Below are 26,474 nucleotides of genomic sequence, written 5' to 3'. Positions count from 1 at the left end.
CGGGCCTCTCACTGTTGTGGCCTCTCCCGTTGCGGAGCACAGGCTCCGGACACGCAGGCTCAGCGGCCATGGCTCACGGGCCCAGCCGCTCCGCAGCATGTGGGATCTTCCCGGACCGGGGCACAAACCCGTGTCCCCTGCATCGGCAGGCAGACTCTCAACCACTGCGCCACCAGGGAAGCCCCGGTAATAATCTTGCTATACAAAATTGTCTTAGTCCATTCAGGTTGCTATAATAAAAATACCTTAGACTGGGTGGCTGAAACAACAAGCATTTTTGCCTCACAGTCTGGAGGCTAAGTCCAAGATCAAGGCACTGGCAGATTTGATGTCTAGTGAGAGCTCACTTCCTGGCTCATAGGTGCTGTGTCCTTTCATGGTGGAAGGAGTGAGGGAACTCTCTGGGATCTCTTTAATAAGGACACTGATCCCATTCATGAGGGCTTCACCCTCATGACCTAATCACCTTCCAAAGTTTCCACCTCCAAATACCATCACATTGGGGATTAGGTTTCAACATATGACTTTTTTTTTTTTTCTAGAAGTGGATTTATTTAGAGAGAAACACATTCCACAGACAGAGTGTGGGCCATCTCAGAAGGTGACAGTGGCCTCAATATATGACTTTTGAGGAAACACAAACATTCAGGCTGTAGCAAAAATAATTGTCTATAATGGCATTCACATGTGGCTGAGCTGTCAGAGAAATTGCTTTGATCTCGAATCTGGGGAGTGGCTGTGTACATGTATAGGAAAAGGTACCAGGCAGGATAAAATCCAAGATCTTACCATTGCGTAAATTCAATTTCCTTTGTGAAATAGTTACTGAAAAGTCTGACCCTTAATTCTGCCTCCTTAAAATGCATCTTAGCCCACAGTCGTTTAGTGTTTACAATCTGCTCCCTCAGATTGTCAGATTTTTGTGAAAAAAATATATAGTATGAGAATTGTCAACTGTTTATTTTCTATCTATTCTGTCTCCTTAAAGAAATGGCCTGAGGGCAAGGACTCTTACTTGCCAACTCTGCTAGGTGCTCAATCACTGTTGCTAGTCATAACAATTATGAAAGAGGAAAAAGTATGCTTTCTAGTCAGTAGATGAAGAAGTTTGAGCACCTGTGTGCTCAACCCCACTCCCTGGTTATGGGGTACCCCAGGCAAGGGAAGACAAGGCCCTTTTCCTTAAGGAGCCTTCAGTCTTATTTGTTCCTTCCTCAGGTAGTGGCAGGTAAGGGCTAAGGAAAATCTGTTTTCCTCCTGTCTAAAGGAGTGTGTTGAGCAGGCAAAGGGGGCAGTAGGCAAAGGAAGATGGATAATCTCCCCGCCTATCTTGCCCTAGCAAGGTAGGTTTGCGGCTGGCCGGTAGGAGGCGATTCAAAGGACCGTGCCTTCGTTCGCAAGAGGCAGAGGCGCCCACACAAGACGCGAAGAAAACTCCGGCCGCTGATCATACTCTGCGCTCTTTTCTGGTTTTCCTTAGAAGGGGCCAGGAGAAATTGGAAGGTCCGGACGGCGGGAAAGGGTGGAGGTCCTCTGCAGTTCCACTTCCGTCTCCCAGTATCCTGTGGCTGATCCGGGGATGGGAGAGACGGGCTGAATCTGGGCAGCCGCGTAGAGTGGCCGGTGGGAGAGCGTTGCCAGCGCGGAGAGCCCAGCGGACTCCCTCCCTCGAGCGACCAGGTCCCCGGCACTCGAGTCCCGCCCCCGGCACGCAGGCCCCGCCTCGGCGGCCCCTCCCCTTCCCCGGACCAGACTGAGCTGCGCTCACTCCCTAGCCCGGGCCGGGGAGCCTCTAGGCGGAGAGGCTCCCGCCCACCCGCCCTGAGCCGCGGCGTCCGCATGGAGGAGCCGCGCGCTCCGCCAGCCGGGTCGGGGCCGCTCCCACCGCCGCTGCAGGGAGGCGGAGCCGCCGATGTTCCGGAGCCCGGAGCCCGGCAGCACCCGGGACACGAGACGGCGGCGCAGCGGTACAGCGCCCGCCTGCTGCAGGCCGGCTACGAGCCTGAGAGGTGACGCCCAGGGCAGAGCGCGCGGGGCGCATCCGGGGCGGGCGCGGCGGCTCTGGGAACCAGGCAGCGCTGCGGGGGAGGGGAAGGGTAGGTCCCACCACCTATGCCTTCTTACCGCCTCAAGCTCTAACTTCCTGAAACCGGGCTCAGACGCCCCGCACCCAGCTTTGGTTGGGGGATGCGGGCGGGCCCTGTGGAAAAGGTTCAGTGCTGTGTTGCACCGGGGAGCAGGTCGGAAGAACGATCCCTAAAATTTTAGTCCTGGATCTGACCTCAACTACACAGCCGAGCCAAGTGGCTCCAACTCCTGGGGTTCAAACCGAGCCTATTGGAGTCCATGTCCAACTTTGCTTACTCCTCCTTAGCCGTTTCCTCCTAGAACCATCTTCAGAGTCTTCCTGGCAGGTGTAGGTGTCCAGATGGAGGGCCTCCTCGGAGTCGAGTGAGGACACCGTCCCCTCCTCACCATTCACTGAGGTCTGATGAGGCGGCCAGTGCAGCTCACCCCAGGGTCTCTCCTAAGATTCAAAACCCCCTCTGCCCTTACCCTGCTGGGGTCCGTTAGGGTCACTGGAGGAAGAGTGGAGGTGTTGATCTGGGCCCCAGGGGACTGACTGAAAAGGAGACAGTGGCTAATCTCTGGATTGTATCGCAGCTTGAAATGCAATCCCACTGTCCTTCCGGTCCAGAGGATTTGGACTTCTTTCCCTGTCCCATCTGTTGGTGCTCAGCAGCTTGGGGAGGTGACCTGGAAGCTGGGTTTGGGGGGTGGGGGTGGGCGGTGGTCTGGGGGAATTAGCCCTGCAGCTCTGCCCAGGGGTTGGCCTCTTATGTAAGAACTTTTAACGGCTTAAGGGGCTGCTGGGTGAAGGCTGGCCCCTCCTGCCCCCGCAGGCTGGGTCTCTAGAATTGACTGTGGTTCTGGCAACTGTATCCTTCCTCCCATCCTAGAAATCCAGCTACTGGGGCTCAGGGTCCAGGGCAATAGAGAGAAGCTACAGGAGGTGAGAGAGTGTGCTGGGGCACACGGGGCCTTGATGGAAGCAGTGCCTTGGTTGGAGAAGGTATTGCAAAAGTATCACTTCGGAACACCAGGAGCATCCCTTCTCCAGAATGTACTTCTGCACCTGTACTATCCCCACACCCCCACCAGACTCTGAAGAGCCTGTGTAAAACCTGAGACCCAGCCAGGTGGTGTAATGAGATTCAAAACCTGCTGGCTAGACCTCCATCTGCCATCACTAGCTTAAAGCTGTGGGAAGAGGACAGGGTTCCATGAGAAGTCTAGGTCTGAGGCCAGAGTTATTGCTCTCTGGCTTGAACTTGGGCAAGCTATGTCCCCTAACGCAGGTCAACAATGTTATTAGCACCGCCACCCCCACCCCACCTCTCCCCTCGGAAGTGTTTTGAAATCTTGTCCCTTCAAATAGCCCCAGACTAGAAAGAGACCTCTGGGCTCCCTGGCTGGATATGGGTACCCCCCCGTACTAAGGAAGGGGCTTGAAGGGGCTTGGGTCTGTTCTGTTCCGTTGCCCTCGCAGCTGCTAGGTGTGGAGCCTCAGGGGACCAACAGCCCTTCCTCGAGCTGAGGAGGCCACTGGTTGCCTGGTGTCTCCTCCCCATGGAGGAAGCAGCGGCGGGGGGAAGATCAGGAAGAGGGAGGAGGAAAGCTGGGGGGGGATTAACAGTTTCTGGAAGAGGACAGCCTAACCCAGGGCTGAGCTCAGCAGCTTAGAGTAATGAGGAGCCCTGACACAGGTCAAAGCAGGAGGAGGTGTGGAGCAGCAGGAGACGAGAGTGGGGCTGTGAGGTCTGTGGCCACCAGGAAGAGGACTCTCCCCACAACTCAGCCTGGCAGCCTCCTCCTCTGGTTCTGAGTTCTACGCTGGGGCAGGTGTCATGCTAAGGTCAACTGAGATGGCATAACCCAGCTGCTGTCCTGGGCCCCAGCCCTGGTGGAACCCTGAATAGTACCTTAGTTGCAGGAGATAGTGACCCAGAGCAGGTCCCTCAGAGACCCAGGGAGACCACAGGGGCAGCCCGTGTGCTGTGCCTGCAATGCTATCCTAGCCCCATCCTTCTATGGCTAGAAAGGTGCCCAGGACAGCCCTGAGTGGCCAGGTGCTTTCTGTGGCTGGTCTCACTGCTCTGCCTCCAGGTGGCCAGTAGGAGGTCCTAGTGCTGGTCCCCTCAGGATAACCCTCCTCCCCATATGGCTCAGGCCCTCTGGATGAGTCTGTGAGTGCTGAGGGATCAAGTACGTCCCAGGCATCCCTAGCAAGTTGTCCCCAATCCCCACTCAGCAAAGAACCCCAGCAGGCCCTCTCCCCCCCTTCTCAACACGAGAGGGCCCCCAGAGGCCCCCATCAGGAGCCTCCTTGGGGCTCCCTGGGTGGACAGGGAAGCTTGGGCGCCTGTGATTTTTCTGGTCCTCCACAGTAAGAAAGAGGGCACTGTGGACATCTGTGAGCCCCCTGCAGCACTCTCAGCCTCACAGGCCTCATCACCCCAGCTCTGTGGGAAGCCTCCCCTCCCCTCTGCACACAGATGGAACAGGCTGTGTTTTCCTGGCAGGGACCCGGGGCATCACTGGTGGGGCTGGGCATCCCAGGGAGTTTCCCTTGGGCCTGGCTGCCACCACACTGGTGAGAGGTAAACAAACCCAGCCTCGAGGGCTGGGGATGGAAGGAGTACCACAGACAGCCACCTTACCAGAGAGAGGACTGTGCCCCTGGCCCAGCTTTCCCTCACTTCACCAAGAAATGAGCCGTAGGGACCATAGGAAGACAGAGGGAGGAGAGGGTGTGGGGGAGGGGTGGAAATCCGCTTTCTGGCTTCTGGTCAGGCAGTAGCGTTAGTAGTTCTGGTCACGCAAAGGGGGAGGGTCCGCCCCCTGACACCCCACCTCCTCCCATGTGAATCAACTTGTTACCTAATCTTACTACCTTCATGTAGAAATCTGGGTCTTGCTGGGCATCCAGGGCCACCAAATGTCTGCTTGGGGAAATTCTCAAAACTTCCCTAGCCTCTGCCCTAATTTATATGTATACATTCTTGCTTAGGCCAGGCCTGTGATCCTCCCTCACCTTCCCACCACGCTACCCTCCCAAATAAAAGCAAACTTTCCCCTCTGGGGTTAAAACCTACGGTATCCACACTACTTTTTGAGCTGGGGATGAGACAGGATATAAGACTGAAGCATTGGATCAGGGGTAGTACCTGTCTCCAGCCCCTCCTGAACTGTAGGTTTTGCATCTGTAAAGCAGGGGTGGGGTGGGACACCTAATAATTGGCAATTAATAGATTGTAGAGTAAATGTGATCATTTATGAAAAACGCCTGTAAACTGCAGAGGGCTCCAAGGCCACCCAAAGGTCAGGGATTGTCCTTGTTAAGGATGCCTGACCCGTAGGACTGATGCCCGGTTGTGGGGAGCACGGGCGGGTGCACTGCCCGGAGGGTACAACCTCAAACTGCTGTGTTGGGGAGCTGTCAGCCCAAACCAGTTCCTCAGGGCTCCAGGCCCTGGTTAAAGTCTGAGCCTTAGTCTTGGGAAAGGTAAACCATGTGAGAGGTAACCCTGGGGCTGGGGAGTAGGGCCAGGGGAGACTCAGGCCGGCGGGGTCGGATGGCTTGGGGTGGCCCAGGATGCTGGCGGGCCTGGGGGAGGCGCTGCGGGGAGCCTAGGAGGCGGGACGTGAGGCGGTGGAGGGGGCGTGTCCCGGCCTGGCTCAGCCCCCTCCTCCCGTTGGATCCACACGTCCTCCCCCGCCCCGGTCCCGAGTGGCCGCTGTGCCACTGCAGGCGGCCCTGGGCGTGCGCGCGGCGGCGGCGGCTGGGCCGGGCTCCGCGGGGCTCTTTGTGCTGTTCCGGGCGGAGGCGGCGGGCTCCCGGGGGAGGGCGGCGCCCTGGGCCCGCCCCGCCGCTGCCGCAGCCCCCGCCTCCGGCCCTCCCAGCCCGCGGCGGCAGCGTGGCCGTGGCGCGGCGTCAGCAGTAGCAGCAGCGGCAGCAGCGGTAGCGGGGCGGCCCGCGCGGGTGTTTATGTCGGGTCGCGGTGTCTCCTGGCAGCATGGCGGACTACCTGATCAGCGGCGGCACCGGTTACGTGCCCGAGGATGGGCTCACTGCGCAGCAGCTGTTCGCCAACGCCGACGGCCTCACCTACAAGTAAGCGCTGGGGGCCTCGGCCCTACCTGGGTGCGCGCACTAACGCGCCGTGATGCCCCCCCACTTCCCGGCCCCGGCCCTGCACGTGCACAGCTCCCCCCCTTGGTGATGCCCGCGTCCCCGGCCCGATTCGAGCGACTTGGGCGGGGGGCGGGGGGGGGGAGGACTGGGCAAGGGAAGGAAGGCGGCCCGTGCCGAGGGCAGACGGACGTGGCACAACGACATCGCGGCCCTCGGTGCCATGCCCCGTTTCTGGCTAGATCCGGGTCCGGCCTGCCCCCTTCCTCCTCTCACGGGCGTCTTGGCCGCATGGAGGGGCCTTGGGGCGTGTGGGAACGCGAGATGTGGGAGTAATGGAGACTTTTCCCAGACCTTGGTCCACGACACCCTCTCAACTCCCAGCGTCACCACGAGGGCAGAGGGGGCCCTGGAGCCCAGCTAAGGCAGCTGCTTGGGTGTTGCCCCCAGGAGATGCCCAGCTGGGCAGTTGGGGTGGCTCTTTTTTTCCACCGTCCAGTCCAGCCTTCTTTCCACTTGTGCCCCTGGCTGCCTACAAGTTAGTACTGGTGCCCCCCGGGCATGAGTATTCTTTGCCTATCACCCACCCAAGCCCACCTCACCCAGGATTTTTGAGAAGGACAAGACCTGTCCATTTGCCTCTGGCTTAATGTGCTTTTCTGTGGGCCCTGGGCCCGTTGTCCTGTTGGCTGCAGGCCTGGCACTAGCTCTTCTGTTGGCTGCAGGACTGTGTCCATGCCAGGAAAGAGCATCAGGACCTGGGACTGGGGTGGAGCGAGGGTGCTGGTGAGCCAGGAGCATCCCTGCCCTGTCTCCTGCTAGTTGCTGCCTTTGCCTGTAAGCACTCCTGCTTGGCAGGCGGTTTCTCTGGACACCAGGATACCCGGTCACTCCTGAGTAGTGTCTGCTCTTCCTTGTCAGAGTAGCTGGGGTGTGGGCCAGGTGAGGGGTGTATATAATACCTAGAAAATGCCAAGAGGCCCAGACTCCAGCATTTCTTCCCTGCCTCTAAGTGAGCCACAGAGGCCTCTTCACTGTACAGAAGAAGGGCTGCCAAGGGACAGCGGCAGTGAAGGTTCTTTATTTCTTTGGTGGTCTTTGATGAGGGGGGATAGAGTATCTATGATATAGTTTCCGTGGAGTCTCCTAGGGAAATTGTTCTAGGCCTTGGGGCAAATTAAAGACCCCACCCCTCCCATCCACCCCGTAGCTTTTCCTTCCTGCCCTGGGGTGCCCGATGGCTTCGCTTAGTCTGGTTGGGGGTGTTCCTGAACACCATGGGGCATTTGCTTTTGGTGGTGTCTGTCTAGGCCCTGTGATTTCAGGGAAATTGAACCCGTCGGGGCTCCTGGGCAGTGACACTGTGCTTTGCCTTACCCATGCACGCCTGCATTCCCTTTCCGGGCTAGTGTTGGCCACTGCCGTGCTTTGGCTGGGCCCCCAGTGTCCTGGTCCTAACTATAAGGCCTCTTCCTCCCCTTTCCCATCCCAGGCCATGTCTGTTGGCTGCTCCCGTCCAACTGGGCAAACCTTTACCAATGCCTGCTCTGTCAGATGCCCCGCACTCAGCCCCCTGGGGTCCCTCTGTGCTGTTCTGAACCCTGTGTGACTCAGCAGCCCTGGCACTGGGCTGTGCAGCTTGTCCTGTGCTGTGTGGTGTTCATGCCATGCTGGCCTACTAAACTGTTCTCAGGTATATTCTGTGTTTATTTATTGTCTCCCCCTCTCAAGATCGAGAAGTTTTCAAGGGCAGACACCTTATCTGCTGTGTGCAGCATTATGGGAACGTCTAGGTTCCTAGACGAACTCTGAGCCCTGAAGGCAATGGACATTTGGGGCCCACTGCCTTGGTGGCGCCCTAGGACCACAGAGCTTACGCCGCCTTTGGCTCTAGGTCTCTGGGCTAAAGGCGACAAGATGCTAGTGAGGGGTATGAGGGTGGTTCAGTCCTGACATGGCACAGGGCTCAGAGGCTCTGCCCGTCTCTCCATCCCCGTGCTGCTTCCCCTGGCATGGCAGGCCCTGCCCTTTTCAGGGACCCCTCCTCACCCAGGAACAATCACTTTGCTCTCTTCACAGCGATTTCCTGATTCTCCCAGGATTCATAGACTTCACAGCTGATGAGGTGGTGAGTACCTCTTCCACTGATGGGGTAGCGGGGCTGTGTATGGGTGCCAGAGGCTGAGCTCTTGCTCAAGGGCAGGGTGTGGGGGAGACTTTTTCTTCCTTCCTCCCTCCCTCCCTCCCTCCCTCCCTCCCTCCCTCCCTCCTTCCCTCCCTCCCTCCCTCCCTCCTTCCCTCCCTCCCTCCCTCCCTCCTTCCCTCCCTCCCTCCCTCCCTCCCTCCTTCCCTCCCTCCTTCCCTCCCTCCCTTAGATCTTCTTTGCTGTCCGTGCGGGCTTTCCCTGATTGCGGTGAGCAGGGGCTACTCTTCGTTGTGGTGCACAGGCTTCTCATTGCGGTGGCTTCTCTTGTTGCAGAGCACGGGCTCTAGGCGTGCGGACTTCAGTAGTTGTGGCACGTGGGCTTCAGTAGTTGTGGCTCGCGGGCTCTAGAGTGCAGGCTCAGTGGTTGTGGCGCACGGGCTTAGTTGCTCCGTGGCATGTAGGATCTTCCCGGACCAGGGCTTGAACCCGTGTCTCCTGCACTGGCAGGTAGATTCTTAACCACTGCGCCACCAGGGAAGCCCGACTTTTCTTTTTTTTAAAAGCTACACCTTGCCTCTTTTGCGGCTTGTGGGGTCTTAGTTCCCCAACCAGGGACTGAACCTGGACCCTCAGCAGTGAGAGCGCAGAGTCCTAACCACGGGACCACCAGGGAATTCCCGGGAGAGACTTTTCTTGGGAATGTGGTGGATGTAAACTTCAGTGCTGTCAGAGAAACTGGCACAGTCAGTGGATTATGCCTAATGGGTTAGAGGCAGCTATGGGGATTTGGGGATATCCTGAGAGGTGGGCCTGGCCTGAGGCCAGAGGGCTCACTGACAGAGCCTGAGGTGAGGTTCAAAAAGGCCCAGGGAGGGGGTGGGCATGCACGTGGGTGTGGCTGCTTTATTACTTACTGGATTTTGTCTGAAGTGCTAAGCAAAGACATCATAGAAGCCAGTAAGATTATGGAGACTTTGGAAGAGGTGGACAGACTTGTTTGTGGATCCATGATATATAAGAACTGGCAAGAGGGTTTGAAGAAGTTAGATTGTGGGGCTTCCCTGGTGGCACAGTGGTTAAGAATCTGCCTGCCAGTGCAGGGGACACAGATTCGAGCCCTGGTCCGGGAGGATCCTACGTGCCGCGGAGCAACTAAGCCCGTGCGCCACAACTACTGAGCCCGTGCACCACAACTACTGAGCCTGCGCGCCACAACTGCTGAGGCCCATGTGCCTAGAGCCTGTGCTCTGCAACAAGAGAAGCCACCGCAATGAGAAGCCCGCACACTGCAACAAAGAGCAGCCCCTGCTCACCACAACTAGAGAAAGCCTGTACACAGCAACGAAGACTCAACACAGCCAAAAATAAATAAATAAAATAAAAAACATTAAAAAAAAGAAAAAGAGATGAGGTTTAAAAAAAAAAAAAGAAGTAGTTAGATTGTGGACAAATACAAGGAAACAGTGCCTCCCTTAACTGGAGGGGCTCAGCAGTAAACCAGGTGAATGACCAATGTCCTTTACACAATTAACATATGACAAACCTGCAGGAGCCCAGGGGCTAATGCTGATGGGTGTAAGTCATTTCATGGAAAAGTTAGACTATTCTATCATGAATTAATACACATTAAAAAAAAGTTTTTCTGTTGGTGTTATCATTGATATGTATTCAGGTCTGATTCTCGTGAAATGCCAGAGGGCCCGAGTGTCCCTGGATCACTTATACATTGGGGAAGCTCATGTCCAGCCTGTGTAGCCAGTGCTGACCCAGACAGATTTTTCAGGGGGAAATTAGGGCTATTCTGGATATTCCCCCTTGTGACAGCAACCAGGAGGCCTTCTTGGTCTGGCTGTTCAGTTTCTGAGCACCCTGGCTTTGTGCCAGATCCTGGGCAGGGTGCAAGGAAGAGAGGGATGGGAGAAGCCCCCCTGGCTGTCAAGGGTCTCCCTGTCCTATGGCCTATGTCAGGAGGCTGTGGCTCTTCTCCTGTGCTAGGATCCAAGAGGAGAAGGGGGAGTTTTCTAGACTGCAGGGCCAGGGTTCTCAGCCAGGGTCTGGGAATGGACTGCAGGGGCCTTTGTGTCTCCAAAAAATTATATAGTAAAGTCTGTGTCTGAGGGTTTTGAGGGCTAGGATCCACAGCTGTTGGCCTGAATCTCAGAGGAATCTATGATCTGGCCTTGGCTGCCACTCACAGGCAAAAACTGAAAATCCTTGCAGTCCTGAGCTCTCCCTTGAGCTGCAGACCCTTAGTCACCTACTCCCCTGGATTGGATGTCTACTAGACTGCTTCCCACACCTCCACATTCCCAGTGCCCAGCATCTCCCACCTGGACCTGTCAGCAGCCTCCCTGGTGGTCTCTCTGTTTCAGGCCTGGTCACCTAGAATCCCATCTCCACATCGGAACCTGAGTGACCTCTTTAAATCAGATCATGTCTCTCCTCCGCCTGAGGTCCTCCAGTGGATTCTCATCTCAAAATTGAATGCAAGCTCCTTTCAAGGCTGCATATCCTTGACCCGCCCCCTGCCTCTGAGCCCTCAGCTCCTGCCTCTTTCCCTTCCCTACACTCTACTAGCTTTTTCTTTTTTTTCTTTTTTTTTTTTGTGGTACGTGTGCCTCTCACTGTCGTGGCTTCTCCCGTTGCGGAGCACAGGCTCCGGACATGCAGCCCCAGCGGCCATGGCTCACGGGCCCAGCCGCTCTGCGGCATGTGGGATCTTCCTGGACCGGGGCACGAACCCGTGTCCCCTGCATTGGCAGGCGCCACCAGGGAAGCCCAAGCTTTTTCTTTCTTAAACGCACCTCAGGGAGAATTGTAATCAGAGGCGGGGTTTCACACACAGCTCCCTCAGCCTGGAACAACAGTCCCTCTTTGGGGACTTTCACTTGATTAGTTTTCATTTGTTGCCTCCCAAGAAAGAGGTTTCCCTAATCCCCACATTCTTTCTCTAGCGGTCACTTTGCCTCGTTGGTTTCCTTTGGAGCCATCATCCCAACTGGGATCACCTTGTGCATGTTTCGTGTGTGTCATTTTTCCTTCCAAGTATAAGCTCTGGAAGAGGTAGCAGAGACCTCATCCATCTTGCTCACTGCTGTATCCCCAGGGCCTGTCCTGCTGCTAGGTACATATAGCAGCTCAGTAAATGTCTGTCGAATGAATGATAAAACTTTTCACATAGCCTGTGTCTCCATCTTCAGGACCTGACTTCAGCCCTGACTCGGAAGATCACGCTGAAGACACCACTCATCTCCTCCCCCATGGACACTGTGACAGAGGCTGACATGGCCATTGCAATGGCTGTGAGTTGAGCACCTGGGTGGGGACCCCAGGGCCAAGAGGACCGAGTGGGTTGGGCGTCAGGAGGAATTGGAATCAGAGGCGGGTTTGCAGAGTGAGGAGGGTTGGCCACCTGGCTCTGACCATTCTTCCCTTCAACCCCAGCTGATGGGCGGTATCGGTTTCATTCACCACAACTGCACTCCAGAGTTCCAGGCCAACGAGGTGCGAAAGGTCAAGGCGAGTACCAGGCCCGTCCTGAGAAAGAAGATGCCTTCTGGCAGCCTCCGCCTCACAGGCCCTCCCAACCTCCCATTGCCAGCTCTGCGGGCCGGTGCGCTCCCTGGCTGGTGGCTGTGGGGTCTTGTCTGCCCTTCTCCACAGTGGGAGCGCAGGGCTCAGCCCTCATTTCCCCAATGGCCTCTTGCCCCATGGCGGGCCCTGGCTCCCCTGTGGCACAGCCAGGAGACCCTCGGCCCCCTGTGGCCAGACTGTACACACCTCCAGCTTTCTTCCAGCCTTTTCCTTCCCCTGTCTCTGCCCGCAGAAGTTTGAACAGGGCTTCATCACGGACCCTGTGGTGCTGAGCCCCTCGCACACCGTGGGTGACGTGCTAGAGGCCAAGATCCGGCATGGCTTCTCTGGCATCCCCATCACCGAGACGGGCACCATGGGCAGCAAGCTGGTGGGCATCGTCACCTCCCGAGACATCGACTTCCTCGCCGAGAAGGACCACACCACCCTCCTCAGTGAGGTACCCGCGGGGCAGGGAGAGCATGGCTGGGGCAGAGAGGACCGCACGTCCCGGGGCCTCAGGCCGGTGCCTGTGACCAGGGACCAGAGGGAGGCCTGGCTCCCTTCTCTCTCACCTGCCAACCTGCAGGCAAATGTTCCTGGCCCCACAGGTGATGACACCGCGGAATGAGCTGGTGGTGGCTCCAGCGGGTGTGACACTGAAAGAGGCAAACGAGATCCTGCAGCGCAGCAAGAAAGGTACCAGGGAGGAGGCGGAAAATGCAAGAACCCCCCCTCCCCCAGCCCGGCTCCCTGTACCCCAGAGCCGCCTGTTCCTTCACAGCCTTGCAGGTTGTCCCTGCAACTAGGCTGGGCCTCAGGGAAGGTTTGAGTAACGTCAGGCTGGAGCGTGACTTCTGAGGTCTTTTTCCTGGCTCAGGAAAGCCCATCCCTTATTTGGCATCTTCACAGTATATTTCCCCAAACGACTAGTCCTGTGAAACACTCATCATGCAAAAAGGGCTCCGTGTTCTTATAAGTCTGAAAAATGCTGCTTTTCTGTATTCCCCATCTTGCATAAAGAATTGTACGTTACTTTATCAAAGGCTCTGAGAAGTCTTGCGGTTAAATTTATTTGACATTGAGGCTGTTGACATAATATTCATTAGGTCCCTGTGGGACCCACTGGGAAATGCTCCCCTGGCCCGTACTGGATTGTTTTCTGGGGTGGTGTTGGGCAGGACACACGTTCCTCCCTGCAGGATAGCCTCATGTTTGTGCCCTAGCTAGGAGTTTTTTGACCACTGTGGCCCTTCAGGGGAAAGGCTGCCAGTGCTCAGGGGCTGCCCACTGAGCCTGGCCAGGCCACAGGGCAGGAAGAGCTCCAGGAACTGGGTTTCTTTGCTTCCTGTTCCTTGGGCAGAGAGCCAGGTCCCTAGGAGCGCTTCCTGGGTGGGTGCTGTCACCTAGTGGTTGGTTTGGGTACTGCAGTGGAATCTCTGGCCTGGTCCACTTTGATTCTCACTACCCCCCTACCCCACCCTCAGAAACCTGCTCCTTCATTTCACCCCTGCGTTCCTTGTCAGGGAAGCTGCCCATTGTCAATGATCGAGATGAGTTAGTGGCCATCATTGCCCGCACTGACCTGAAGAAGAACCGGGACTACCCTCTGGCCTCCAAGGATTCCCACAAGCAGCTGCTGTGCGGGGCGGCCGTGGGCACCCGTGAGGATGACAAATACCGCCTGGACCTGCTCACCCAGGCGGGCGCCGACGTCATAGTGCTGGTACGGACACTGCCCTGGAGCAGGGGCGGTTCAGTGGAGTTGAGGCTTATGAAGACCAGGTTCACCTCTAATTAAGCCCGGGGTCAGAACTGGGAGGGTCTCTGGTACTCTGACAGCTCAGAACAAACTGTGGACCCCTCTGGGGCCCTTCGCACTCATAACTTGACCCTAATAGTTACCACTCACATTCAGTGAGCACCTCCCACTTGCCAGGCGCTGCACTAAGGCGTTTATGCAGATGAACTCAGTCCTCACAACAGCCCCCTGAGGTGCAATCACCATGCCCACTTGTCAGAGGGGGAAACCGAGGCTCGAGAGGTTAAGTGATTCTCTTTGGTTCGTGAGTTGGTGGGAAGTAGATACGACCGCAGGCACCATCTGTTTGCTGTGAGAACCAGTCCATATTGTGGGTATGAAAGGGCTTTGTCTGCCGTGAGACTGTATGTTAGTGGTGCTTAACCTTTGGGGGAAGGCAGGCCCCTTTGAGACTCTGCCGAGAACTGTCCATCGTCTTCCCAGAGAAAGACAAAGGTGTATTCTCATATATCTTTGATACAATTTCAGGATTTGTCCACTTAAGACCCCCTCCCTCAGTGAGGAGTCTCAGCCTCCAAGCCTAAGCTTTCCTGCCCCCCTTCTCACAGGACTCATCCCAAGGGAACTCTGTGTATCAGATCGCCATGGTGCACTACATCAAGCAGAAGTACCCCCGCCTCCAGGTGATTGGGGGGAATGGTGAGTGCCGGCCCTTGCCCCCTCGCTGTGTGACCTTCCTCTGTCCTTTGGCATTCCCTGGTGATGGCATAGCTCTTGGCATGGAGGGGCAGGGAGCTGAATGAATGGGCTTTGGTCACAGTAGGTGAAGGGGAGGTGTAGACTGGGGTCCCAGGAAGCCCCCGGGCAGGGCAGGGGCAACCCATCCTCACACTGTTCCTCCTCTCCCCCTCCCCGCCAGTGGTGACAGCAGCTCAGGCCAAGAACCTGATTGATGCTGGTGTGGACGGGCTACGTGTGGGCATGGGCTGCGGCTCCATCTGTATCACCCAAGAAGGTGGGTGTCAGTAGGAGAGTGAGTGACTGCCACTTAGAACACCCCAGTCGCCCTCCACAGGCCCTGGGGCCTCAGTCTCGCTCCACAGGTGCGTGTAGAGTGCTCACTCAGGCCCCTTTCTGGGATGGTGGGTTCAGGGGTGACCCAGGCTCAGACTCTGCCGGTCTAGCCCACTGACGTGGAGGGAGGCAGGTGTAAGATGAGGTTACCGTGAGTTTGGGGTGTGTGCCAGTCTGCTTCTCAGATTCTGGTCAAGGAAGTCCAATCTGCAGGCCCAAGACTGGTGTATCTGGCCCCTTGGTCACGTCTGGTCATGTCTCCCCAAACGCTGAATGACCCATTTGGTCTTCTCTGCCCAAAACATCTTCCCAGTTTGGTCTCTAAGCCTCTGCTTTTAACTGTCTACCTTCGCATTAGCTGACCCCTGAGGTGAGATGTGGGCCTTCTCCACAAATTAACAAATGTTAATTGAGGTCCTACTGTGTGTCAGGCATTGTTCTAAACCTTGGGGCGCAATAAGAACAAAACAAACAAAGGTACCACCGGAGAAGTCTTCTTTTCTCCTTTATCCAGCCTTGCATCCATCCTTAGATAACTGCTGGTTCCTTAGAATTCTCACTTAGAAATGTAACACTTAAGGATCTTGGACAATTAAACTTAAAGAAATGCAAGCCAGGATCCCAAAGGAGGCTGTGAGTACCTAACTCTAGTAACTTTGTAAGGGAACTAGTGCCTGGAGAGAAGTGAGGCTGAGGCCAGTACTGATGCTGCCCCCGGAGTCCCCGTAGTGCTCTTGTAGGTGGGGTGGTCCAGGCTCCTGGAGTGCGTTCACCTAGTGTTATTTGCTGCCACTTATTTTTTTTGCCACGTTAACATCCAGCCCTGTCCCTTTTCCCAAGTGGAGGTAGGGCACAAGGAGAAAGGGGCCTGTACTGCACCTGGCTCCCGTTGCTGTTGACGCCTTTATCTTGTGTACTGTCCCCAGTGATGGCCTGTGGTCGGCCCCAGGGCACTGCCGTGTACAAGGTGGCTGAGTATGCCCGGCGCTTCGGGGTGCCAGTCATAGCCGATGGTGGCATCCAGACCGTGGGGCATGTGGTCAAGGCCCTGGCCCTTGGTGCCTCCACAGGTGAGGGGGCAGGTCTGCCGGGGATCGAGCAGGCCGATGGGGGGCGGTGGGAGGGCCATGGGGCTAGAGGCGCTGACCCCCCGACCACTGCAGTGATGATGGGCTCCCTGCTCGCTGCCACCACGGAGGCCCCCGGCGAGTACTTCTTCTCGGATGGTGTGAGGCTCAAGAAGTACCGGGGCATGGGCTCGCTGGACGCCATGGAGAAGAGCAGCAGCAGCCAGAAGCGCTACTTCAGGTGCCTGCCCCCAGCCCTGGCCCCAACCCTTCAGGTCCACCCGAGCCTTTGACTGCCCAAGGTGGCACCCAGTCTCCATATTACAGTTCTGGAACCCAAGGCACAGGGCCCAAGTTGCAGACCTGGGATGGTGCCGGGGCCACCTGACTCGGAATCCATGCTTATTTATGCTGTAGCCCAGGGAGTGGCGGCTTTGGGGGTCCTTCTGGGCGGTAGCCCCTCTGCTGGTACCCTTGAGAGGTGGGGTGGGTTGGGGTCCCCTGAGCCATGGGGGGCGGGGCTCAGTCTTCCCGCCTTCCGTGCAGCGAGGGAGATAAGGTGAAGATCGCGCAGGGGGTCTCGGGCTCCATCCAGGACAAAGGCTCCATTCAGAAGTTCGTGCCCTACCTCATAGCGGGCATCCAGCATGGCTGCCAGGATATCGGTGCCCGTAGCCTGTCTGTCCTGCGGTGAGTGCTGTGACTAGAGGGGCAGCAGGTGGGGGGCATCAGGGAGGCTCCTGGCGCCCCCGTATTTCCCATTTCCTTTCTCTCTCTCTCTCTCCCTCCTCCACCCTTGGTGCCCCTGACCTGCACCACTTCCCTGCCTGCAGGTCCATGATGTACTCAGGAGAGCTCAAGTTTGAGAAACGGACCATGTCAGCTCAGATCGAGGGTGGTGTCCACGGCCTGCACTCGTAAGTGTGGCAGCCTCCTTGCCCCGGCTGGCTGGCACTGGGTCAGGCAGGTGGGGCCGTGGTTCAGAGGCTGAGCCGAGGTCTCAGGGACCCCAAGGACCATCGGCACCAGGGATGGAGGCTGCTGCAGAATGACTCCCATCACCCTCTCCTCCAGGGCCCAGCCCACCCTTGAACCCTGTCCTGTAGTCCCCACGCAGGCAGGCCCTCCCATCCCCTCGGGCATCTCCCCCGAGCCGGGCATGGGAGATGCGGCCTCTAGCCCCTCCTGGGCTCCCCAGCCCTTGCTTGCTCAGAAGCTTGGTGGCTGGTGGCAGGGGCTGGCGGTGCTGGGCTCTGGCTGGTGGCGGCACCAGGCAGGCAGGTGGAGGCTGGGGGCATGAGCCCTTGGCGGGGAGAAGGGCAGAGAGACAGATGCCAGGGCCGGCGCTGGGGCGACCGTGGGCGGGGGCAGTGCTAGTTGGCAGCAGTAGTTGCAGGCATGCGGCCCCGCCCTGGTCGAGAGGGCCTGTCCCCCCAGGCATAGGCGGGCGTCTAACCTGTGTCTCTTTCTGCCCCATCCTCCCGTAGCTATACCTTTCTGCCGTGTAAGTAACCGCGCTGCCCGGGCCAGGCCTAGAGTAGAGCAGGGGCAGTCTGGGTGGGGCCTGGGCTGGGGCGGGGCCTTGGGTTGGGGACGTGCTGGGGTGTAATCGTGGGACATGGGCCCTAGTACTAGCATCATGCTCGGGGCAGCTGGCGGTGGCCCCTCCTCCAGAGGAACCATCCCCTCCCGGGGTGCAGAGAGATGTCCCTGACCACAGGCCTGAGGCTGTCCTGTCTTGGACTGGACCCAGTGACCACAAGGGACCTAGGCCACAGTGCCTTCAGGGGTGGGGTGGAGACGTGGGCAGCAGAGGCTCAGACTGGCCTGACCTTGCTCTGTGAGGATGGGCCGTGCCTTCCTGAGCTGTCTCTCCACCCCGGCACTGAGGACAGTCCCCCAGCTGCGGCTGTGGCCGGAAGGAGCATGGCTGTCCCTGGGCCTGGCATGGGTCTTCCGGGAGCCTTGGCCTGAGGCGGACAGAGGCACGTGGCCTGCTTCTCATTCCCTCCGCCCCCTGTGGCTGAGAGGCGGAGGCTTCTGCAGCTCACTGCCTCTCCCGAGTCTGGGGGCCGCCCGGCGGCCCAGGGCTGGCCTGGGCAAGGGCGTCTGGGGAGGTGAGGCCACCTGCCCGCATACCCACTCTCAGTTTCCCTCTTGCCTTGTGCCCACAGTTATGAGAAGCGGCTGTACTGAGGATGGTGGTGGAGGCCCAGGCGGCGGAGGGGTCATGCCCCAGGGTCCCCCTTTGGGTTCAGCCTCCCTCCATAACTGAGTGGTCCACAGATTTGCACTACTGGTTCCCCAGCTCCTTTCCAGGGAGAGAGGAGGGGAGGCCCTGAGGGTCTGCGGCCCCTCCCTGGGCTTCCCCCGCAGAGTCAGGACTGCTCCCAGGCCGGGCTGCCCTGGGAGCCCCCCGGGTTCCCCCTTCTTCAGTCCCCCTGGGCCCAGCCAGCCTGGGCTCTCAGGCCCTGCGCCTGCCTCAGGTCTTTCTTGCTGCAGCCTGCTCCGGCCCGGCTCCCACCCCTGGGACACGTGGCCCCTCCTGGCTTCTCCTGTAGGGCACCTCCCTCCCTAACCCCCATCCCAGAATTGGTGCTCTCCTGGCCCTGCCTCTGGCCCCTTCCCGGGCTGCTGCCCCCTCAGCCATGTGGCACTTCTGGGCTCCTGACCTAGGCCAGAGGGAGGTCTCTGCCCCCTACCCCTGGCCCTGGACTATCCAGGCCCTGCTCCTCAGGCCACCCCATCCCTGGACCTGGGGAGGAGGCTACCCATCATTCCTGACTCACCCCCATCCCCAGGTGTACCGTTCCTGCCCTCTCCTCTCAGCTGCAGTTGAAGGCTTTAACTTTGCACACTTTGGGGTCACAGTTGCGTCATTGTATGTTAAATAATCTGAATAAATCAAGAGGTTTCAATGCCTCCCCCATCCTGTCTCTGTCCCTTGTCCACTGGACAGCTAGCCCCTCCCCTGGTGGTAAGCTGGAGCCCAGAGCCCCATCAGAGCTGGGCCGCGGGGGGGCGCCAGGCCGAGCCTCCCCGGGGAGGTGGTGAGAGTGCTGCGGCACTCCAGGGGGTGCTGGCGCAGGTGGGCCGCGTGGCGCGAGGTCTCCCAGGCCTGCGCCCACCCCGGCTTGCCCAGCTGCTGCCAGCTGGCCAGCAGCTCCTGCAGGCAGGCCCTGTCACAGAGGGGGTCATCGTGGCTGTAGCAGACTAGCGTCGGGGGCCTCGCGGGCGGCTGCCAGAAAGCGCTCACCGCAGCCTCGTAATGCCGATCGGTGCAGCCCGCGGACAGGTGGAAGTGGAGCATGGCTGTGGCCCTGACCACCGGACCCAGGGCCTGCGGTCTCATCAGCTGAGACACACCTGTGGGTACCAGGGAGAGGGGGCTAGTGCCCATTGTCATGTGTGGCTCAGGACCCGCCTTCTGGTGGGGACAGCACTGACACATGGGCTGCTGAGTATCCCTAGAGTTGGGGGTCCTGGGATGTTCACATTGCCTTCTCTGCCTCTGTTGTAGTTGGGCAGCAGGCACCCAGCTGTCCCACCAGGTACAGACACCATTCGGGGCAGAAGCAAGGACGATGGCCTGGGAATGCTCTGCTGGCAGGAAGCAGAGGGGCCTAGTTGTGGGTAGTGAAGAGCTGGAAACATCCCCATGACTGCCAGGGAGGGGCTCCCTCAGCCCACTCTTGGCATCCTGGGCCAGTAACTGCCCTCTCCCAGGCCCTTCCTAAAAGAGCCACGTGGTCTGGAGTCAGCCTCTCTCTGTGGCATTTTCCAGCTTTGTGGCATCTTCAGGGACAAGAAGGAAAGTGCTGGACTGTTGGGTGGGTTCAGAACTGGTTCAACAATGGCTCCAGGAGTTGTTGCAAAGTGACTGGGTCATCGAGAGTCCCCAGAGGCCTTGTGCCCTGGAATCTGTGGCCTTGGTGAGCACCTAGGAGTCTGAGGTGACCCAGCTGGGTGGGAGAAGGATGTCTGGATACCAGGGGATTGTAAAAGATGAGAGGGGATGGACCAGAACGAGGCCATGTTTCATGGTTTGTCTTGCACACTGCTTTACAAAAACCATACAGGAAGCAATTTGACCAGCAATTGGGAGAAATTCCCAGTCACTCTGCGTGTGTGTGTGTGTGTGTGTGTGTGTGTGTGTGTGTCACTGTTGTGGCCTCTCCGCAAGGCTCCGGATGCGCAGGCCCAGCAGCCATGGCTCACGGGCCTAGCCGCTCTGCGGCATGTGGGATCTTCCCGGACCGGGGCACAAACCCATGTCCTCTGCATCGGCAGGCGGACTCTCAACCACTGCGCCACCGGGGAAGCCAGAGTTTTCCTTTTGAACTAGACGTAGTTGGTCAGTTAGAGCTGAGGAATAGAATGGGTTACTTTGTAACAATGACCTTCCTGTTACTTGATATGTTAGCATTAGTTTGGTCCTTCTAGAGGAAGTTAGAGCACAGTGGTCCTCAAATTGTGGTGGGTATCAGAATCACCTAGAGAGCTTAAAAACCCAGAGGCCCAGGATCACTGAGATAGGATAGGGTCTGGGCCTCTGAATCATCACTCAGCACCAGGTGATTCTGATATTTACCAAAGTTCGAAAATCACTGTTTTAGAGGAAACCTGTGCATCCAATTACAGTTGGCCCTTGAACAACGCAGGGGTTAGGAGTGTTGACCTTCCACGCAGTCGAAAATTGCATATAACTTTATAGTTGGCTCTCCATATCTGCATATCAGTTCCACATCTGCAGATTCAACCAGCCTCAGATCCTGTAGTGCTATAGTACATATTTACTGGAAAGATCCCCATATAAATGGACCCGTGCAACAGTTCAAACCCGTGTTGTTCAAGAGTCAACTGTACCTGATTTCTGAGACTCTGCAAAGCATGTGTCCTCAGAAAATTTCAGAAGGCACAGCACCTACTTCATGGCCTCGCTGTGGGGATTATGTGAGTGAGTATGGAAAGTTAGAGGCGCTTAGTAAATTAGCCTTAATAGAGGCTGCAGATAAAGGCATGCCAGGCTGGACCCAGACAACATGATCACTCTGGGTTGTAAATTCAGCCACAGTGGGGGAGGCCCAGATGGGACAAAACAACAGATGCTCCGGGTAGGAAGGCCACATCAGGTGGACGGTCAGAGAAAACCCAGAGCCGCATTTCGGACAGATGCAGATCACAGACCCCTTGGTCGGCAGAACTGCCTGTCTGCCTGGAGTCCAGCCTGGTTTGTGTGGCCCAGGTGCCCCCTCACCCTTGCCCCGCACACTCACCCAGCGCCATGCGGTCCAGGCTGCCCACCACCAGGCTGTCGAAAATACGGCACCTCGGGCACTGGGCCACGCTGCTGTGGCGCCCCAGGTCCTGGCCCATGAGCAGGAGCATCTGTGCAAAGGTGTAGCCACCCAGGGAGAGCTCGTGCATCACCAGTGGGCGGCTGGCCGGTGCCCCAGGCCCTCACAGCAGCGCCAGCACTCGGGCAGCTTGCCCCAGGCCCCGGCGCAGGCACAGGAAGCGGCTCAGCATGCTCTCCACGGCCAGCACGTCGAAGCTGCAGGCCAGGTAGAGCTGCAGGTACTTGGCCTGGGCAGCCGGCTGTGCCCCCAGCCATAGCAGGAGCAGAAGCATCGGGCAGGGCTCCGGGGACCCTAGGGGGCCTGGCTTGCAGTACAGGTGGATGGAGCAGGGGCGTTGGGTCGCCGTCACATCGGTGGGTAGCAGCGGGGCCGGGGCTGGTGCACCCTGGAGGACAGATGAAGAGTGGTGGGTGGCCCTCAACTCTGGCGCCACCTTTCCCCACATATCGCTCTCAGATGGCACGACTGGGTAGCTCAGGAGAGGTCGGATTAGCCCTCTGAGGGCCCTTTAAGCTTCTGTGGTTCTAATGCCAATCAGGAACTGGGCAGCCAGCCCAGAGAGGAGGGGTCAGCACCCCAGCTGCGTGCAACTCAGCTGCCCTCAACCTTTCCCTCCACCCGCTCTCCTCACACCCGGAAGTGCAGTCTGGAGAGGAGGCGGGACCAGCCCCGGGGGGCTGGTGGGGAGGCAGCACCCCCCTCCACTCTTATGAAGAGTTTTTTGCTCCTTCAGGATCCCTCCAGGTTTGTAGGGCCACACACGCCCCAACTCCAGCATCTCTGGTCCCCCCTCTGCTTTACCCACAGGCTGCCCCCCATCTGGAGGTTGAGGGGCCAGTTCTATCCACCCCAGTGCACCCCCAGCAGCCCTTCTGTCTGCGGCTGAGGGGGGTTTGGAGTCAGGGCATCTGGTCAGAGGGTGGTGCCAGGGTCAAAGGATGCAACTTCTCCCGGGCCCGCCGTACCTGTTGTCCTCAGGGCAGTGCCCCTCACCTGCAGGGTTCGGACTCACCTCCATCAGCCTCCTCCTTTACCTCCCTGGCAGCTCAGCTCAGGAGGGAAGATGGGCGGGGTCAGGGAGACCTTGGTCCCCAGCCTGTTGCTCCACGCCCTCTTAAGCCCACTGGCGACCTCAGCTTCTGGGCTGGGAGCCAGGGTGTCTGGCTCCCAAGGCATCCACAACCCCAGCTCAGTTGAAGTCAGGGAGGAGGCATGTGGGTTGCAAGGTGCAGTATTACCCTGGGACGGGTAGACACCAGCCTTTCCCCCTCTGTGTGCCTCTGCCTCGGTTTCTCTACTTGTGATCCTAACCGGGGAGAGAGGAGCACCCCCCCGCACCAGGCACCCCAATAGCTTCCTGTCTTTTGACCGCACACGTCAGCTGCTCCACCTCACCCTTCACCTCTCAGGGCAGGATGGCCTCAGGATGGCCAAGCACAGGGGCTGCCTCAGGCAGGAATCCAACCCAGGAGACCTTGTCCCTCATAGCAGAGGGCTTTTTGCTTCTCCCTCTTCTGCCCCTCGCCCCCGGGAGTTCCCTCTGAGGCAGGATGATCTCAGGCTCCAAGGGGTTTGTCTGTCATGCTGTCAAGGTAGGTAGGGAGGTTCTCCCCAGAGAAGAAGAGAGAAGTCAGGACTGGGGCATCAGGGGCTGAGCCGCTGGAAAGGAGGAGGGAGGCAGGAGGGGATGTTGCGTAAGGACCTGGCTGTGACCCTGAACGTCACTCTCCCACCCCCAATTTTAACCTCTTCCTCCCCACTGTTCCCTCTTGGTGGAAAGTGGACTAATGAGAAACAAAACGTGTGTCTGCACTGCGGAGTCCGAGCTTCAGGAAATCAATTAAGGGGAGGGACTTCCTTCGGACCCCACACTACCAGAGCCCTCCGCCGTCCTCGTCGTTCTCCGGGAAGGACGTGGCTCCCACTCCTCCCTGTGGTTCACGGTGCTTCCAACTCCTTTCCATGCCTCTGGCCTCTGGGAAAATGTAGGGACAAACAGTAAGAAGGACCTTTTATGGTGGAGATGCTGTGAGGAGAAGAGGGGCGGGGCAGAGAGTGCTCTCTGCTGGGGGATGCGGGACTCCCGGGTCTGGGTGCTTTAGGAGCGGTGTGGCACTGCATCCAGCAGGTGGCGCAAGAACCCAACGACCTGTGGGACCCCAGGGAACCCCGAGTGGGGTAGTTTCCTGGGCGACCGGCAGCCTTTCTGAAAGCCCTGCCCTTGGCAACCATTCCCTGGCTAACCACGTCCATAGTAAAATTTGCCTTCTGAAGGACAGGATGGGGGTAAAATAATCTAATCTCTCAGAAAGGAGAGAGGCTGGCTGGGGGTGGGGAAAGGAGTCTGAAAGACCCACCATCTGCTGTCAGTTATTACTAAGCAACAACCACTGTGGTAGGTGCATCTTACCCTCAGCAACCCTATAAGGCAGTCACACATATCCCTTTGTTATGGATGGGGAAAATGAGGCTCAGAGAGACAAAGTGTCCTGCCCAGGTCACCAGCTGATAAGAGGTACACCCAGTTAGGAAGCTGGGCCTGCCTGGATGTCCCCCTCCATTCCACTGCACCTCCTGGCGGGTGTGAAGTGTCCAAGCCCCCAGGGGAAGCTGGCATGGGGGGTGCTGGGGGCCAGAACTTGTTGGGAGACCAGGAGAGCAGCAGTGAAGACAGATCCACCCCTGCTAGCCTGGTTGTCCTTTCCTGGCCTGGGTGGGGAACCCCTCTGCTCAGGGCTCCCCTCACCTTGTGGGGGCTCCCCTCTGTCAGAGGACCACAGAGTTGGGGAGGGGAAGGGATTTAGGGCTTCTGGAGGTTATGTGAACCCTCTGGAGAAGCCAAGGACAGGAGAGCTCTCCAAGCAGGACACAAAGCTGGAGCCCAGGGCTATTCTGGGGAGAAGAAGCAGGAAAGGATTCCACTTCAGCAGTTGTGCAGAGGAGAAAACCGGCCTCAGCTGGGTCAAGGGACAGAGATGGGGAGGATTCAGATTCAGTTCAATGATCCGATCTGCTCTCAGTCCCTGAGATCTCATATCTCTGCCTATTCCACGTCTCCACCAGGACACTGACCAGGATCTCGTCCTGAGCATAACCAACACCCGACTTCTGACTCCCTGTGTTAGGCCTCCAGAGAAACAGAACCAGCAGGAGGTAGGCACACAAGATTTATTTATGCCTGAGAACAGGAGAGCCATCCAGTCTGAGTCCAAGTCTGAAAGCAGAAGATTCATGTCCCAGATCAAAAACTTAGGCAAAGAGAGCAAATTCTCTCTTAGCGTTTTTTTTTTTTTTTTTTTTTTTTTTTGCGGTACGCAGGCCTCTCACTGTTGTGGCCTCTCCCGTTGCGGGGCACAGGTTCCGGACGCGCAGGCTCAGCGGCCATGGCTCACGGGCCCAGCCGCTCCACGGCATGTGGGATCTTCCCAGACCGGGGCACGAACCCGTGTCCCCTGCATCGGCAGGCAGACTCTCAACCACTGCACCACCAGGGAAGCCCCTCTCTTAGCCTTTTTTTTGTTCTATTCAGGCCTTCAGCAGATTGCCCACATTCGGGAGGGTAATCCACTTTACCCAGTCTTACAGATTCAGATGTTAATCTCATCCAAAAACACCAGCACGAATACCCAGAATGTTTGACCAAATATCTGGGCACCCCATGGCCCAGTCAGGTTGACACATAAAATTAACCATCACACTCCCTCACTATCCTCCCAGACCTTTCCTCCTTAAATCTACCCTGTCTGGAGAATAGCAAATCCATTCTATAGTAAATTTCCATAGTAAAGCCTGGTAAAATCCAGGCTTTCCTATGGCCTGCAGGACCATGTGTGATCTGGCCCCAACTACGTCAGACCTTGTTTTCTGTCCCTCTCCCCTTACCCATTCTGATCCCACCACACCAGCCTTGCTGTCCTCGAATGCTTCCACCAGGCCTGAACCCTCCACTTCCCCAGAAATCCACAGGGCTCACTCCTTCACTTCCCTTGGGTCTCTGCTCCAGCAGCATCTTGTGAGACAGACCTTCCCTGACACCCTGTACAAAACAGCAAACCGCTCCCCGCCCCCCTCCGCTGGCACTCCCTCTCCCTGCTTTGTTGTTTTTCATAACACATCACAAACATACTCTCTGTTTAAATGCATACGGTCTGTTTTCCCTCATATGTCTTCATCATCGAAAGCAGTGTTACACATAAGTACTTGTTGGATGAGTGAATGAATAGGTAAAACACATATTCATCATCTAATACACACCAGTAATTGTAGCAATGCTGAGATGCAAAGATAGGCAGGACACCATGTTCCCTGGAGGAATTGGGCGCCTAGCAGGGCAGATAAACTTGATGTTCTGTCTGTGGGCAGTGGCGTGTATACATGTGATAACACAAAGACCAGCTGCACTTGGAGGGTTTACTCTATGCTGGGCACTGTATTGTGTCATTTAATATAGCCCCGTGAAGTGGAGACTCTTTCCTCAATTCCAGAGGAGATAACAGGCTCAGAGAGACAACGAGACTTGCCCCGAGGTCACCCAGCTACTCAGCCACTGAGCTGAGATTGTGACCCCATCACTTGCTCTCTACCCCCAAGTCCCTCCTCCTCCCACTTTCCTAGGGGAGCCCAGGGGTGGAGAGGGAAAAAGAAGAGAGGAAGGGAGTGTTTCGTGCCCCACAGGAGAGAGGTAGACCAGGACGAGCTGGCAGGGGGCCATGGGTGACAGGGCACCTTGCCAACCCCTGCTGGCCTCCCCCTCCACGGATGTGGCCTCTGCAGCCCCAGGGGCTGACTGGGCTCCCTCCCCTGGCACCAGCCTTCTTTGCCACAACCCCACCCTTGCCTGGGGCCTGGCTACACGGGGATCCCTTTCTGGCCCAGTGAGGCATATAACCTCGGGTTGACAGGCGTCCGGATGCCAGGGCAGCCTGGCTGGCCAAGGGTGAGGTCACGGGCTGAGCACTCCATGCCCAGCCCCTCCTCCCTCCCAGTGCAGCCTCACTCCTTGCACTGCCAGCTGCAAAACTCCCCCTCCGGCCTCCCTCCAGCACCACAGCCTCGCCCCAGCAGGCTCTGGCCTCCCCTGGCAAGGCCTGGTGTATTAGTTTCCTGTGGATGCTATAACAAATTACCACAAATTTAGCCTCTTAAAACAACACGAATTTATTATCTCATAGTCTGGAAGTCAGAAGATGAAAATGGGGACTTCCCTGGTGGTCTGGTGGTTAAGAATCGGTGCTTCCACTGGGGGTGGGGTGCGGGTTAGATCCCTGGTTGGGGAACTAAGATCCTGCATGCCACGCAG

The 26,474-nt window shown here is 57.6% G+C and overlaps 1 protein-coding gene across 4 annotated transcripts; it reads left to right on the top strand.

The window, feature by feature from the left end:
- Nucleotides 1-1,839: 1,839 nt before the first annotated feature.
- Nucleotides 1,840-18,737, top strand: IMPDH1 (inosine monophosphate dehydrogenase 1; the record flags this gene model as incomplete). 4 transcript variants are annotated; one of them, XM_079711161.1, is made up of 16 exons in its annotated part: nucleotides 1,840-2,009; nucleotides 6,077-6,175; nucleotides 8,273-8,321; nucleotides 11,540-11,641; nucleotides 11,784-11,858; nucleotides 12,166-12,372; nucleotides 12,524-12,611; nucleotides 13,439-13,638; nucleotides 14,283-14,373; nucleotides 14,594-14,689; nucleotides 15,675-15,818; nucleotides 15,912-16,056; nucleotides 16,362-16,505; nucleotides 16,649-16,732; nucleotides 17,303-17,319; nucleotides 17,990-18,737. In XM_079711161.1, 16 exons carry the CDS (start codon nucleotides 1,840-1,842, stop codon nucleotides 18,088-18,090), a joined length of 1,812 nt encoding a protein of 603 aa, XP_079567287.1. In that variant the 3' UTR covers nucleotides 18,091-18,737. The 4 variants fall into 4 exon arrangements, with proteins under 4 accessions (XP_079567287.1, XP_079567288.1, XP_079567289.1 ...); XM_079711162.1 differs by lacking the exon at nucleotides 17,303-17,319; XM_079711163.1 differs by lacking the exons at nucleotides 1,840-2,009; nucleotides 17,303-17,319 and having other exon boundaries at nucleotides 6,078-6,175; nucleotides 11,784-11,843.
- Nucleotides 18,738-26,474: the final 7,737 nt, after the last annotated feature.

This window comes from Hyperoodon ampullatus (assembly GCF_949752795.1).
Source record: "Hyperoodon ampullatus genome assembly, chromosome: 9".
NCBI lineage: Eukaryota > Metazoa > Chordata > Mammalia > Artiodactyla > Ziphiidae > Hyperoodon > Hyperoodon ampullatus.
The sequence above is the reverse complement of the archived record's forward strand: the minus strand, read 5'-3'. Positions and strand labels throughout refer to the sequence as shown.